This window comes from Silene latifolia, chromosome Y, assembly GCF_048544455.1.
Source record: "Silene latifolia isolate original U9 population chromosome Y, ASM4854445v1, whole genome shotgun sequence".
NCBI lineage: Eukaryota > Viridiplantae > Streptophyta > Magnoliopsida > Caryophyllales > Caryophyllaceae > Silene > Silene latifolia.
The window spans coordinates 263,181,182-263,198,312 of NC_133538.1; the positions used below are offsets into that span (position 1 = coordinate 263,181,182).

At 40.2% G+C, this 17,131-nt stretch overlaps 1 protein-coding gene across 1 annotated transcript; it reads left to right on the plus strand.

Moving 5' to 3' along the window:
- The first annotated feature begins 10,894 nt into the window (after positions 1-10,894).
- On the plus strand, positions 10,895-11,299 carry LOC141630570 (uncharacterized). The gene has a single exon (XM_074443359.1). The coding sequence runs from the start codon at positions 10,895-10,897 to the stop codon at positions 11,297-11,299; it is 405 nt and encodes a 134-aa protein (XP_074299460.1).
- The last annotated feature ends 5,832 nt before the right edge of the window (positions 11,300-17,131 follow it).

Genomic DNA, 17,131 nt, shown 5'->3' on the forward strand with positions numbered 1-17,131 from the left:
GCTTTACTAGATCACAACACAACATATTGTATGGAATAAACAGATAAGCACCTCATGAACATCATCCCTACCATTTCACGGAATACACATGTATTATCACTACACATACAATTATAACTAGCCATGCCAGATCAATCAAATTATTACCTTTTTGAATATTATTCAATTAGGTTACCGTACTCAACATATAGAACATTCAGATAACTTTATAACTATCATACCCTACCACTTCTCGTGACGTCAGAACCTCACACAAACATTAATACACATCATAGACCCGTAATCACATCCAACTAGTCAATCCTGATCATGTAAGTTACCACCTGATAAAAGTTACCCCTCGCCCTAGCTTTACTCGTATACCTCTCATAACACATTCTCCAATTCGCATAACCATCACCTCCTGCCAAACATAACCACACCATTTACACTCAACTACTAGCAACCGCCTCCTATAACCACATCTTATACATCCTCACAACCATTCACATCAATCGGGTCTCTGCAAAACCAACCTCTTTAGAATGGCCATCTTTCCTATTTATCACCACCCTTAACCACTAGCAGCAACACCTCAACACTACCACCGTTCGGACATCAAACCTCTTACACCCATCTCTAAACATTACGATTTCTTTCCTATATTTGGCTAACATCCCAAATAACGAACATCAAACCCATCAACATAATTACCTCAACATTATTCACAATACTATCTTAATTGTATTGTCATCCAACCCTCCACCAAATATCTCGTATCGTGCAAATACTTCACCAACTTCTTACTCCCTTAATTCCTCGAAACTCATGATTAATCATGTTGTCCTGAAACTCCTATATAACTATTAATTAACATCCTCATGATAATATAACACATCTCGACGATTCATTACTTCTTTATCACATAACCCCGGTCAACATTTTTCCCAGCTTACTTTTTACCCTTGTTTTCTCTTTACACTCAACAATATCAATTAATAGTTCAACTCCTTATTACTTCTATCTAACTCTTTAGTGCTCCAGTTACCATCTCATTGCTCCAAAACTTGAATCCCATTATTTTATATCAGTATCATCCCACTCTTTCTTACTATATATCTTCTCTTATCATGCTATCATTCACACTTATCACCAATCAGTCCAGACCATCTCATACTATCACTCACACTCATCACCAATCATCAAATTTTTTTGTATTCCAAAACTCATTTCATACCGTTACTTGCCCAAGGAAATCACACATTAGTTTCACCTCTTGATACTACAAATTCCGAAACTCACTCACTATCTGCAAATTCACGTCGCGACATGTCTCCATTAAGTTCACTATATACCACTCATCTCAATCCCTCTAAAACGTCATTTCATTGCATATATTCTTAACCAACACAATTCCTAACCATCTCCCTCCATAATTCTTTACACATCTCAAGTTGCTACTATCCACATCCTTCCTTTCAATCTTTTCATTCTCACGTTCCTTAGACTCACATCATCCCTTGCCCATATTCACTTACTTTTACATTACTCAACACACAATCATATCACTCATCTCATCTCACCAAAACATGTTCCATGCCTCCATAAGCCTTACCAATCTTCCTATTATGTCCCAGTACCTATCACAACCACATATAACTCATGTCCTCCCCACCGAACTCGTACTCATCACAGGTGCCACTCCTTACATCATAAGATTGGGTAACTTACGCATCAGGACCAACATATACGTAAAACAATGCATGAAGAAGCCAAAGAACACCTTTGGATTAAACATAATATGCAACGAACTCAAAAGGTAAGCATATGAACAAAAGCAGGGGTCACTAGATCGAGTACAGGCCACTGGATCGAGTGAGTGACTTACTCGATCGAGTAGGTGAAGGTCAGAACCACGTAAAACTAATTACTTGGGCTACTCGATCGAGTAAGGGTTACTTGATCGAGTAACAAGAGGTGCACTCGATCGAGTGAGGGCCAGTCGATCGAGTACCCTACGCATTTCTCAACACTGTCCAATTTTTGTAAAACGGTCATATCTCACTCGTTTCTTGGTCATTTTGGGCGTGTGACTTATCGTTAGAATCGTAAAAGAACAAGTTATCACCTTCAATTAGAATCACATTAAAATCATATATACATCTCAAGATATAACGGTTTAAAGACAACCTCTCTATAAACAGACAACATAACTATTTGATTTTCTCTTTCAAACAACTTAAACATCTACAAGGTGAACAAAAGCGACTCGATACTTGTAAAACCACCATCCCTAACCACATGATACTACCTACCAAAAGCCAAACAATAACATTTATCTTGCTCATATAACATTCAACTTATCAATCATGTACTACCCGCATGCTTTAATTTTATAACTTTTCGTAACACAAAACATACTCATACATTACAAATCCTATTTCCATGCTACTAATGCAACAATATTACAAATCCACTTCGTCACCTAAACATATTCATAATCACAAAATTCACATTCTCATGCAATTGACTCTCCATCTTTTCCAATCAATTCTTCCCATTCCAACCACATTGTTCATCTAACAATTGCATACGACATAACAGTAGACAAGTATATGAACTTAATATTTAAGTTTACGCAAACAAAATTATGTAAAATCATGTCACATCCCCTAATCACATGTTACTAGTATAGACACATTATAAATCATTCATCCTGCAACATCATTATTCATCACATATTACCATATATGAACTACTTCCTTTTTCCTCCACATCGTTCATCATTCTCATATATTTTTCCAGCAATTCCAAACAACATTGTAAACCAACTATCATGCAACATTCCTATTCACACAACTTTATCATTTACCACACTCCCCATTCCACCACAATCATTTTACAACATTTCTACACAACACATCATTCAACATAAGCAATAGAACATTATCAAACACATAGTGGCCCCATGACACCCTATAGTGACCAGTTCAAAATTGTAGGGCGAGTTCGCGCCTTTAGGACATCTCCCAAGTCTTTGCATTAGCTCCTATAACTTCTACCTTGGTTCATTTTAGTTTGACTCCTTATGTTCATTACGTTCATTGGTTACATGTTTCAAGATCGTCGCTCTAATACCAATTTGTGACACCCCCATACTCCAAGTGCCTTACCAGGTCGACTTAAGGTATGAGAACGTCACCATCTCGGTGTTACCCGAGGCAGTGATACTCAAATAGACAATAACAAAACATATTTAAATGATAATAAAGTTTAAGTGATACAAGCCAGACTCCAAAAACAGTAAAAAAAAGAAATACAAGGTTCTCAAAACTGTCAACTAATAAACAACTACAAAACGTCCGACACAACGGAAGACTTCTAAATCTGCAACGTGATGACTCATCCCAGCTACCCCATGCAAATCGTCTTATACCTGCTCAATAACTGCTCACCACCCCCGAATGGATCACCATAGTTTTTAAAACATTTAAACGGGGTCAGTACTAATTACATAAAACAAATACCATAAAGGAATAATATCACAAACAACACAAATTGCTCAACAAACCCCAGTCTCCATCTCAAATCTCCACACATCTGACTACACACTAAAATGTGTAGCCTTTCCAGAGTACCCATTGCAAAAAGTACTCCATGCCGCCAGTGGGGGCCCGCAGTTGTACCCACCAAATCCCCGCTCATCTCCATCGATCGATAAACCCAAGTTTCCTTAATGTGCACATCCCCTCCTGTGGCGGGTTCCACAGAGGTCGAACCAAGGGCGTGAAGCCACTCCCGCAAGTGACTCCACTCAACCAGGGATGTGCCCCGAAGATCACAGACAGTTATACAATAACAATCACATGATATTACCAACAATAACCAAATTAGAATCCAATGCCAATACGATATACAACAACAACAATAATCACCAACCACACTTATGTAATTAATACTGAGTAGAGAAGACCCTACCTGGAAAAGCAACCACTATAGACGATCTAGCAGCTAATCAGAATTCTCCTCTATGAATCCTCCTCCTATAACATGTATACATTCAATTACTACCACATACATACAAATCACCCAAAACCCTCAAAATCACCCAATTAGGGTTTTAAAGAAACTCAACCAAATGCTATAAAAATTATACAAGGAACTTACCCTTGACACGATTATCACAACGGCGTAATGAACAAGATGATCCGACTCTCCTAGCCTTGGGGATTTGCTAATGATGCGATGAATCAAATTACGTAACTTCTTTCTCTCAATTTAGGTTTTTAGAATGATAAAGAGGTTGAAGAAAAGTGACGGAACTCATGATATATTAATCTCGCATCATTAACAAAACCCGTCAAAACTCAGCCCGTAAACTCACTTACTCGATCGAGTGCCCCCTACTCGATCGAGTACACAACTTACTCGATCGAGTGCCCTACACGCAGACTACTGCTTTGCGTCAAAAACTACTTACGCGACAGAGTAAGTCCCACTCGATAGAGTACCCAAAGACATAGAAAACCGTAGTATTACAGACTGCAACGTACCTGGTTGTCTATTTGAAGTGGATAATTGGGCAATTTGATTGTCCAACATCTTGTTATGTGCTATTAGCTGAGTGATAAGAGCCTCTTGCTTATGCGAGGCTGCCATCTGTTGCTGTAACATGGCCTTTATGTCAGAAAGGTCATTGTTTTGATGTTGTTGACCTCGTTGATTGTTCCTCTGATAACCACCCTGTGGTTGATTTCCCTAATTCTGAGGAATAGTGTATGTCGGACTCGGACCTTGTGGCGGTGGTGGAGTTGGGTTGAGAATATTCTGACTTCGATAAGAGAAATTAAGATGCTCTCTAGTGCTCTCATTGTAGAAATTGGAGTATGGTGTACCTTGTTTGAAGGACTAAAAGGCGTGGACCTGCTCCAAGGGACTCATACATTTAACTGCACCATATCCTGCAATACCACATCGCTCACAAGGTGTTTCCTGTTGGGTCATAGCATGAACTGTCTGCTGGTTTCCCGAAGACTGGGCTGTCTTTAGTTCGACAATCTGAACAGCTAATGCCTCTAATTGAGCTGCAACAGCTCCATCGGATGAACTTCCCCCTCTCGTACTACCTCTGGGGTTCCCATATTTGGTAGTATGGGTAGTTATTTGGTCAACTAGTTTCCACGCATTGGTATCATTCGTGTTGTCCTGGAATCTCCCGTTAGATAAAGAATCAAGTAGAGCCCGATGGTCATCATATAGTCCATTGTAGAAGTGGTTGCAGAGAAACCACTTCTCAAACCCATGGTGAGGGACTTAACGAACCAGTCTCTTAAAACGAAGCCATGCCTTATTTAAGTCCCCAGTAGGACCTTGTTTGAAGTTAGTGATTTGATTTCTCAAGGCATTTGCCTTCTGGGGCGGAAAATATCTCTTTTAGAAGGCAAGATCTAAGCCGTTCCAGTCGGTGACCCCCTGATCTGCCATGTCTAAATCACGCAACCACTCTGCAGCACCGTCTCGCAGAGAAAATGGGAAGAGCACCTGTTTTACTTGGTCCTGGGTCACCACAGCAGTCAAGGGTATGGAGCAACAGTAAGTAACGAATCTCTCCATATGTATATCAGTGACTTCCGTAGCTCCCCCTCCAAACATATTTCTTTCTACCAAGTTAATGTAGGATGGCCTTATCTCGAAAGTCCTATTATCTGTTGTAGGGAGTTTAAATCCTTTAGGAATGGATTCAAGGGTAGGTTTTGAGTGACTTGCTAAAGTAGGCATGATTGTAGTAGCTGCAGAAATAGAAGTGTCTTCTTCAAAAGACTGATTTTCTGCAATAAAACTGGCATAAGCGGCGTCAAGCGTACTCAAGTCTTCTGCTTGGTGGACTTCCCTCCCAAAATTTCGTCTACCTCAAAAAGTCTTTTCTTTTTCAGAGTCGAATGGCACGAGCTCGGACCTGTGAGACCTGGGCATAAACGAAACACTAAAGAAAGGAATGAGAACGGTCTTAAGGAAGTAATGTTCCCTGAGACAAGACAAACTAGAAAAAAGTAAACAGAGAATTGTTGCCTCCCCGGCAACGGCGCCAAAATTTAACAGGCTAAATCGCACACCTATCAAAGATAAACCAACTGGCCTAAACTAATGTAGTAGAGGAAGTCGGGATCATATTCACAGGGAGACAAATTGTTCTATTTGCTAATTATAAGTTCGTCTAAGTAACAAGTTTGAGGGGTTTAATTTGTTTGAAAACTAAACTAAAGTAACGCAAAGTAAAGAAATAAAGTGTAGAAAACGAGTTTAAAAATATAAAGAGAGATAGCTAGGGTTGTCGGTTCATCATGGTCTAACAATGGTCAAAGGCCGGGTCAAAGACTGGTCAAGTTACGGTCTGAAGGGTAGTGATAAGGTCCTCTTGGTCCACTAATCACCCTAAAAACTGTCTAATATGCGTTCGCTCTATTTAAAGTAATCTATTATTCGTAGCAGATCTCACTCTTTCCAATCTCTCTATCTAGGTCGGAGTTTACCCGATTAAACCATAAATCCTGTCGATCGACTAATCTCCTAGGCAAAACAAGTCGATCGACTATATGCCGTAGTCGATCGGCTTTTCTTCTAAACAGCAACGTTCAGCACTTCCTCATGTACCTCCATCCAGCCTCACGCATTCCAAGATAATCGTTTCCGAGCTCTAGCTTCACTAGTATCCAAAATGCAACTCCGGGGATGGGTTTTTGCTCATTCTCCACCTCTTGGGTCAACAACCTACATGAAACATAATACGACCCAAAGGAACCGAAACCAGGGAGAATAGTAGCTTACGCTACTAAAAATGGCGTAGAAATGCGTGCAAAATGTCAAGATAGAATATATAAATGCATCACGCATCACCTTACCAAAGGAGCAATCATCCCATGAAACCAAGATGAAATTTGAAGCTAAAGAAAGATGTCCTCGAGTCCAATCATTTGACTCGATCTGGGCGCCCTTACCAAGTTGAGAAGACGAGCCACACTTCTATCACCAAGGATGTTCCAGATAAGGGATCCTCAAAAGAACCTACTTTAGTCGAGGCACTTAGTGAAGGGTCGACCTCAGAGGCCTCCCTCATTAAGCAGTTCCAAAAGACTAAGATAGATGACATTACTGGGAAACCGATCTCGAGTTATATTTAACACCAAACGTTGAAAGACACCAATAGCAAACTCACTACTGCTATGAACTTCCTAAGAATTCGGAATTCGGCAATAAGAATCGATGAAGAGATGAACAGGGTAATGAGGGAAAGATAATCCCAACCCTGGTTCTTGAAATTGCCGCAAGAGAGAGAAGAAAACAGGAAGAAGATAACCTTGAACTATCTAGCATTCACCAAGTATCTTCCCAAATAAATAATCTTCAATGGCACAGACGAGAACTCACCCGCATACAAGGCTGGGTCCTCGGAAGACCTTATGGTAGGATACATATTGCCACGTTGTGGTTGGGATGCCACATAGGTGAGCAAGGTAACCAAGGCTTGGCATCAATGGTGGTTTAGGTCAGCAAGAACGATGTCATACCTAGAGGAGAAAATAAGGATGTCGTACCAGAAGTTCAACTATCCTTAGAAGGAGAAATGTTCAAGCTGGATGATGGTTCTGAGTTTGAGTCTGAGTCTGAGTCCGAGTCAGATAAGAGTCCTAGGTTTGAGTCTAAGGAGTAAGGTGTCGAAGCTACCCCCTACCAAGTCTTTCCTTTCGATGCACCCCTTTCTAATTCTGATATCCCGAGGCTTGTCTCGGGTACCTATGTTGTCTCGCCACTGACCTCCGATCAGTTGGCTCAAATGTTAGCGCATTTCGCGTAGTTCCAAATTAATAATAATAAGATGATCCAGTTTGCTTATGACTTGTTTTATTTACATTGCAAATCAATTTTCGAAAATAATTGTTTTAGTACTGACATTGAGAATGAGGCCGAAGGCGAACAAGTTGAAAAAGAAGAAGAGGGGGTAGAACCAGCTCCACAATTGGTTAGATGGTTAGAAGAATATGACCAAAGAAACTCGATGATCGAAGATACTGAAACTATCAATGTGGGAACCACCCTTGTAACTACATTAGATCCTATAGAGAGACAAGGGTTCATTGACCTTCTGATTGAATTTAAAGATGTTTTCACAAGGTCTTACAAAGACATGCCTGAAATTGATAGGGAAATTGCAGAGCATAGGATTTTGATCAAACCAGGGTTCAAACCAGGATTCAAACCAGTAAAGCAGAAGCTACGCAGAATGCGTTCGGAGTGGTCTCTAAAGCTTAAGGAAGAAATTGATAAACAGCTCAAAGCCGGGTTCATCAAGGTGTCAGAATATTCGGATTGGGTCGCCAATGTAGTGCCAGTACCGAAAAAGGATTGTAAACTTCGCGTGTGCTTGGACTTTTGGGACCTGAACAAAGCTAGTCCGAAGGACGACTTTCCATTACTTCACATCGATATATTGGTTGACAACACCGCAAATCATGCATTACTGTCTTTCATGGATGGATATGCCGATTACAATCAGATTAAGATGGCCGAGGAAGAAATGAATAAGACAACATTTACGTCACAATAGGGAACCTATTATTACACAGTAATGCCTTTCGGTTTGATAAATGTCGGGGCGACGTACAAGAAAACATCAATGACATTGCTATATTATATGATGTACAAAGAAGTTGAAGTTTATGTCAATGACATGATAGTCAATTCAAAGGAACGTAGTGGCCATCTTGGAGCGCTACGAAAATTCTTTCAAAGATTGCGAAAGTACAACATGAGAATGAATCCGCAGAAGTGTGATTTCGGGGTCACCTATGGCAAACTGTTGGTTCATATTGTTAGCCACCGTTGCATTGATGTAGACCCATCAAAGATCAAATGCCTTTTGGAAATGCCTCATCCCGAGACTAAGAAATAAATTCGAGGTTTCCTGGTAAGAGTTCAATACATAAGACCTTTCGTCGCGAAGTTGATGATGATTTGCGAGCCGATCCTCAAGAAACTGAAGGTCGGAGAACACGTTATGTGGGATGACCAGTGTTAGGCCGCGTTCGATAAAATAAAGGAAGTATTGTCTTCTCCACCAATTTTAAGCCCACCAGTAGCCGGGCTGCCATTATCACTATATCTAACTGTTACGGATACAGCGATGGGGGCTATGTTAGCCCAAACAGTTGACAAAGAAGAAAGAGCTATTTACTACATCAGTAAAAAGTTCTTAGACTATGAACTAAAGTACACACCTCTTGAAAAGATGTATTTGGCCCTAGTCCGGGCAACGATGAAATTAAGACATTACATGCTTAGCTATAGTGTGAGTGTCTACTCCAAAATGGATCCAATCAAGTACTTGTTTGGAAAACCAGTGCTAAATGGATGAATGTTGAGATGGACCCTCATGTTATCAGAGTTCGATCTCAAATATATACCTTTGAAAGTGATTAAGGGAAGGGCGGTTGGCGATTTACTCACCGTTAATCCAATCGAAGAAACAGAAGTCGTCGACACTTAGTCATTTCCCGACGAAGACGTGGTACACGTCGAGAATGACTTATGGGATTTGTATTTCCATGGAGCATCGAACTATATGGGATATGGAGTGGGCGTTCTCCTTTTCTCTCCAACAGGTGAACACGTGCTCGTGTTCATCAAATTGGATTTCAATGTCATAAACAATGCCGCTGAATATGAAGCATGTTGCTTGGTTTACGCAGTGCTCTAGAATTGGGTGTGAAGAAGTTGTTAGTACATGAAGAATCGTCCCTTCTGATCAATCAAGTTGGTGGGTCATGGAAAATTAAGAGCCAAAGTTTGGTCCTATTTTAAACCAGGATCGAAGAATTGGAAAAGTACTTCGAGGATATTCGATATGTTCACCTCCTGAGATAAGAAAATCAGTTTGCAGATGCGTTGTCTAAGCTAGCCGCCTTGATCAACATTTCCGACCACATAGACAGTATGCCAATATGTGTTGAACGATGATTGTCACCTGCCTATGTGAGTGTAATCGATGATGCCAAGGAAGGTGAAACCGAACCTTGGTAAACAACCATTTTGAAATTTCAAGAAAATAGGAGAGTATCCTCCCGACCTTGACACGCGTGGGAAGTGGGCTCTGCGAATGTTATCCGCCTAATTCATTAAGACCGATGATGGGCAATTGTATAAGAAGACGGTTCAAGATCTTTTGTTGCGATACATCGATAAACCGACAACTAAAAAGGTTGTGGTGGAAGTCCATGACGGTGAGTGTGGGCCACACATAAATGCCCATATGTTAGTCCGTTAGATCATAAGGCTTGGTTAATACTGGATAACGATGGAAAGGGATTATTGCAATTATGTCAGGCACTGTAACAATTGTCACATATTCGCAAATATACAGCATGTGGCACCTTCTATGTTATACACCATGACATCACCCTTGTCATTTTCAACCTGGGGAATCGACATCATTGGAAAAGTAAACCCATCAGGAACTAGAGGGCATTGTTTTATTCTTGTTACAATTGACTGTTTCACGAAGTGGGTAGAAGCTAAGTCTTAAAAAGTGCTAAAAGCGAAGCAATTGGCACAGTTCATTCAGAATGACATCATTTGCCGGTACGGAGTACCACATGAGTTCATCCGCAACCACGGAACTCATTTCCAAGTTGAGACCACGGTTATAGTTGAAAAGTATAAAATCAAACATCACAAGTCATCACCATACCGACTATAGACGAATGGTGCAGTAGAGGCTGCTAATGAAATAGTTACAACCATTTTGAGGAAGATGTCTGACGACTATAGGGAGTGGCCAGAGAAGATATCCTTCGCATTATAGAGGTATAAAACTTCAATTAGAACAGCCACGAGTGCAACCCCGTATTACTTGGTATATGGAATGGAAGCGGTTCAACCAATTGAGCTGGAAGTACCATCTCTAAGAATCCTACTAGAAAGCCAAGTTCCTGAAGTCGATTGGGTTCAAGCAAGATATGATTCACTAGTCATGCTCGATGAGCCACATTTGAACGCATTGTACCATGTCCAACGCTACCACAAAAGGATAGAGAGAGCATTCAACAAAAAGGTGAAACCAAGGGGAATTAGTAAGGGTGATCTGGTTCTCAAGTTGGTCAGAGCTTTGTTACCTATTAACCCGAGGGGTAAGTTTAAAAGAATTTGGGCATGCCCTTATATGGTAAAGAAGATTTTGTTAGGAGGCACTGTTTGGTTAACAAATTTGGATGGGAATGACTTCAGGAATCCTACGAATTTGGACCAGCTGAAGAAATATTATCCTTGATTACCTCATTCTCAAATGTTATGAAATAATTATTTGAATTGCAAATGTTTTTAGAATAAGTTATGAGTTGTTTATCAACACTGCATGAAATATTTTATGTGAGAACTACGGACTCGGTTTGATTCTGTTGCAAAGCAGATGCGTAGGCAACTCTTAGTTAAGAGTTCAACCAAAACATGTAAAACAAAAATGAGATTTTTGATGCAGAAACTGGGGATTTCTAATAAATAATAAGTTTTTATTTATTCTAAATTCCGGGCGAAGCCCATTACAATATTTTATTCCGGGCGAAGCCCATCACACACAACTAAAAAGGAAAGCGCACAAACAATAATAGTAATTGTAGATAGTAATGTCGAAGACTACTCTTTGCTACACTCAGCTTGGCCGCACGCCCCATCACGACGAGACGAAGTCTCACCCATCATCACTCGGGCTCTTTTCTTCGGAGGAATCATCAATTCTTCACGAGGGCCCAATCTGTCTTTTACACTAGGTCGAGGACCAAGTCTTTCTGCAAGTGTCAACCCACTTTCTTTCCTTGGACCTAACATCTGAACCAAAGAGTCAGTCCTACGAGTCGAGTCAGTCTCTGTTTCGGGCTTAGATGAAATCGGGGTCGTCCGAGTAAAGACTTCTCGGTTCTTCTCCCCTTCCTTGTGGTATTTGTAATCAACAACTTCATCCTTGTAAAGTTCCCTCGCAAGTAAGAGGGTGACACCCAAGTAGAAGCAAATGGCTCAGAAATATGCCAAATGGTCCTCCGAGTCCAGGACTCCAACCATGAGTTGCACCTTGCAAGAGTCACTTCATTGACTTGGCCGCGAACAGGCTCAGTGACGGGAATCCGTTGCTGACGACCACTCCAATCCGAAAAGAGTGAGATGTCTGGTTCTATCAGTTTCAGACAAACCAGTAACTGCAGTAAGGCGGAGCCAAGATAAGGCCCATCTAACGTGTAACCCTGCATTGGCAGAAAGCCGATGTCGCCAGAAAGGCTCCTTCTTCCCAGTAGCAAACCGATGGTGACAAGAAGTGAACCTTCTCACCTCATATGTACTCGGAACCTTCGGTGGATCAACCAACTCGAGTCTCATATAGCCAGATCTGTGAAAAAGGGCCGAGAAAGCAAATTAGAATATAGGAAATGATGTCAAACCCACTGAAAAGAAAAGAGGTGGGCAAAAGAAAAAAAAACGAAAAAAAAAAAAAGAGAGAAAAAAAGGGAAAAAAAAGAAGAAAAAAAAAAGAAAAAACGAAAAAAAAAAAGAAGAAAGAAAAAAAAATAGAACAGCGGAAAAGACATTCCTGCAGAAGACGGGTTGATCCAGTATAAGCAAGATTTGGGTTGGCCTTCCGAGCATCTAACCCAGCAATGATTTCAGCAAGAATGGGCCAAGCCGGGCTCCTACGTTGCTCCATGTGTTCAAAAATTCGGGTGAACTTCGCTTTACCGTAACAAGGTGGTACGTCAATATGCCTTTCAAAAGCATAAAGATGGAGCAAAATCAATCCAAAAGCCTTGCGACAGAACGCTATAGGAATCAATGGGTCGTCAGCACGCCCAAATTTCTAAGCAATGGTGAGTAAGTTTACTCGTTCCCTATCAACAAAGGCATGCGCCTCATCACGTGACAAACCAAAGAAGTCACGATACTTCTTAGCCCATCCCCTCTGAAAGTCGGGAATAACAGGAGTTAGCCCATTCTTCCAACCTCCTAGAATGGCAATTTCTTCCGAAAAGAGACAAATCTCTCCTTCTGGAAAGGCAAAAACATGATGGGTAGGGTCCCAGAATTTTAAGCACTCATTAAGAAAAACAATTTCTGGCAAGACCTGCCTCAGCGGGACTAGTTGTTTCAATCTCGTATCAATAAGTATTTGAGATTCCAATCCTTTGAAGTCAGAGGCCCAAGATGACATGGTTTTACGAAGAGAATTCATGTTTAACAAGAAGATTTTATGAAGAAAAGAATAAGAAGTTATGGTTTACCTCCTATTATATTCTCCTTTTATAGGAAAAATAAGGGGACAGTTTTAACAAGGGTTTTAGAAAACCCTTGTTTGCCGCCAAAGTAACACGGCCGAGGGCCTTGGGGCGCAGGCCTCCGGGCTCCCTCATCACCCTTTATCGCGTGTCACCAAAGTTCGTTGTCGCGGGCTTTATTTTTGTTTCGCGGGCCAGAACGACCAATCTACATTTTTTATCCCCAGCGAGTCCATGCTTGGACTATAAAACCCGTACACGCTTACGGATTTTTTTTATATTACGGGATATGTCTTGCCCGATTTATTTACGGGTCAATCCCCGAGTCAGAAATTCCAAACATGTCTACTCATCGTTTTTTCCTATGAAATTTCGAAAGTTCAAAATGAAATGTTCTGGGCGAAGCCCATTTTCAATGTTCCAGGTGAGGCCCATCTTCAAATGAAATGTTAAATCCGGGCGAAACCCATTTTCAAAATGAAATTTCAAATTCCAGGGCGAAGCCCATTTTCAAAATAAAATGTCAATCTCGGGCGAAGCCCATCTTCATATGTCAAATCGGGTCAGAAACCCAATTCAATGTTTTAGTTTGGCCTCGAGCCCATCCATGTTTTAGCTATAATTTCCGAAAGTTCGGGATAGCAGCGTGTGATTTCTGTTATGATATATGTCCAAGATTTAGCAGGTATGGTTCAGCTAGGTGCCCTAAAGTCGAAAACTTTAGACCCAATGCAACTGGAGGCTCTGTCACTTTCAAGCTCCAGAGACCGCCATAATTGTGAACGGAGAAGTCTCCCCTAAGTACAGTAATCTGTGTCGGGTTTATAAGATGAAAATATTCCCCGGTGGAATGCAACCAGTGATATTACAACAACGTTGCTCAGATATTGGGCACAAATGATAAAGAATCGCGGCTCAAGTGGGCTAATGCATATGCAACTCGAAGAGTATACACATCATGGGAGAAGTATCTCCAAAGTATGACGGCAGCCTCCTTTCGGAAAGCTCCGTTTCGGGCCGAGACTGCAGAATGCCAAGGCCAAACTATGCCGAACTATGATGCGGGTTTAATTCCGTCACAACGGATATGTAGGCGCCTAAGGATACGACTCAACCCACTATATATGCAAGTTTATGGGTCGACGACCAATGATGATGATTTGACGTAACAGAAGCAAGAGTCAATCCCCAGCAAAGTTTCAGGTATGATCTCTTCTTATGGCTGGCGAGCTTACATACGCAAGTCTAATGGACTCTAAATGACCCACAGAATCCCCATGTCGAGAGGGACCTGGGGTATACTTTGATTTTCGCCTTGTCCAAGCCTGAGTCAAAATGGGGGCTCGGTAGATACCCGTATCCATTGATATTGGAATTTACAGAAATCCCGACAAAACATCCGATGATGACAGGACACATGTTTACTTATATCGCTCGTTAGCGGATTTTGTTTTGTCATGCGGGACACGCGTTATTTGAAGGTTTTAAAATTAAAATAAAATTTAAATAATTTTAAAATAAATGAAATTTATTTCATCGGTTTTCATATTTTCGATTTTATTTAAAATCTAAAGCTTTTATAATTTATTTGAAAAATAAATTATTGTTCAAAGTTTTTATTTTGAATTTATTTGAAATGAAATATGTGACGGTTTCGTATTTTATCGCTTTATTTAATTTGGAAAATTAGGTTTTTAAGCGGTCTTAAATAAGGTTTTTTGAGACGGTTTTAAGCTCGATTTTTGAATGGTTTTGAGCGCGAGTTTTCAGGCATAGCTTTAAGACATCCCATCCCCCATGGTCCCGGGTTCGAACCCCCATAACACCACCCTTTCCCTTCCTTTTTCTTTACCAAACCCGACACCCAACCAACCCCCTCCCCTGTTTTTCGAGCCCAAACCACCACCCAACCCTGCCTAAACCACACCATCACCTAGCGCAATAACCCAACATCTATTCCAACCCAAACCCACACCCAAACCCGTAACCACAACCCACACCCGTGCCCTGTTTTGCCGCGTCAATTTAGGGTCTTCCTGAGTCCCTTTTCAAGCCCCCATCCCAACCATTACCTTCCCTCGTTTCTCTTACTTATTCTCCAAGTAAGATAAGATATTTCCCCTATCCCAACCAGCTCACACAATCTCCATAAAACCGAATTATCCTCTCTACCTTCCATATTTCGACCAAACTATCTTACCCCTTACCCAAGCCAACTACTAAGCAGCCAAATAACCTAACCCTAGCATACCCATTCTCGTTTCCTATATAAACTTCACACATGAACATAAAAAAAAAGGGACGAAACAACACGGTTTTGAGAGCTCTAGAAACCCTAGCAATTGCCTTCCTTTCTCACGTAAAAAATCAAACCTAAACTCCTCTCATGCCCAGAAACAAAGCACAAAGTCCACACAAGAGATTAGACAAACTTTAGAGCATCGATTTGCTCCCTTGTTCGTGTTCTCTTGCGTTCTGGATAGCACCTGTTCTCGTTCGTTTTGAGTCATGTTTTAACCGTTTTTACCTCTATTTTTTTGCTAAAGTTTGAATCTTTTGAGTCTAGGATTCCATAACATCTTTCGGATTTAAATTTGAGTAAGAAACGAAGTCACAATCTTCGTTTAAAAATAGCTGCACGAAGTGCCTCTTACGCGAGAAATTGTTTTTGTTTTTCGAAATTGATTTTGTTAAATCTTTCGATATTTGTTTTACAATCATCGAATACGCGCCTTCAATGCAATACTTGCATACAGGATCCCGAGTGGTGTCCAAGTCTACATGTAAGTTGAGGGTGCACAAAATCCCGTCTCTTTTCTCCTCTTTTTTCTCGTGTATGTCACGGCCTCATGGCCTTTTTGTCTCGTTTTTTGCATCGTTCGTTAATTATCGTTTCATTAGTTAATTTTTCGTAATTATAATGTTAATGATGGTTTAATTTCTGTTAGGATTGTTAATCATATGCTTGTCTTTCAATTTATGACGATAACATGTTCAGTTAGAATATTTATCATGTTTAAATTATAAAATGAAACAGTTTGTTAATTGTATGACGATAACATGTTTTAAATTAATTAAAATGAAATTTTGGTTAGTTTAATTCGTTCTCACATGTTTCACACTTGTTTAATTATGAAGTAATTAGATCGTTTTCAGATGTTTTAATGACTCGTTTTAATTTTAATTATGAAATAGTTATGATTAGTTCACATGTTAGATTTGCTTTATTTGATTTATGATACATTTATGTTTATTTTTATATCGTTTATCGTTGTTAAATCGTAACTTGGCCAAATTAATATGTAAAATGCATGTTAAATGAATTAGACATTCATAGGTCATACAAAACCCGACATAGGATTTTAAATGGATTTCTTTAAAAGTTTAAATGAATTCATCTCATCTTATGCCGATTTCTCGCTAGTTGAATCGCGCATGCTTAGCATCCGATTCATGACACTCGATGACTAGAATAGTTAACATTCACCACCCGTTTTGGCCGTGTGATGTCTCGACCTCCGTGCCCATTTGTCTCGGCCTCCGTGCCACTTTGGTATAGTTTGTTTGGTTTTATTTAATTATTGCGGTTTTATTTCAATTGTTATTGTTATTTAATCGTTGTAATTATTGTAATTTATTTCAAGCAATGTAATTTGTACTTTAAATATGGGTCTTGTTAATCCTTTATTTTGAGTTAAAATGATTTTATAAAACCTTTGTTTTAGTTGGTTAAATTGAAGTATTTAATCAATTAAATCGAAGCGAGTGCGCAAAACGATGATGAGGCCAAGGACGACGTCCATGTGAACCGTGGCCTCACCATTTGGCACGAATTTCAAGGTCTA

Coding starts and splice junctions, on each gene's coding strand:
- LOC141630570 (XM_074443359.1), top strand. CDS start 10,895: ATGGAAGCGGTTCAACCAATTGAGCTGGAAGTACCATCTCTAAGAATC.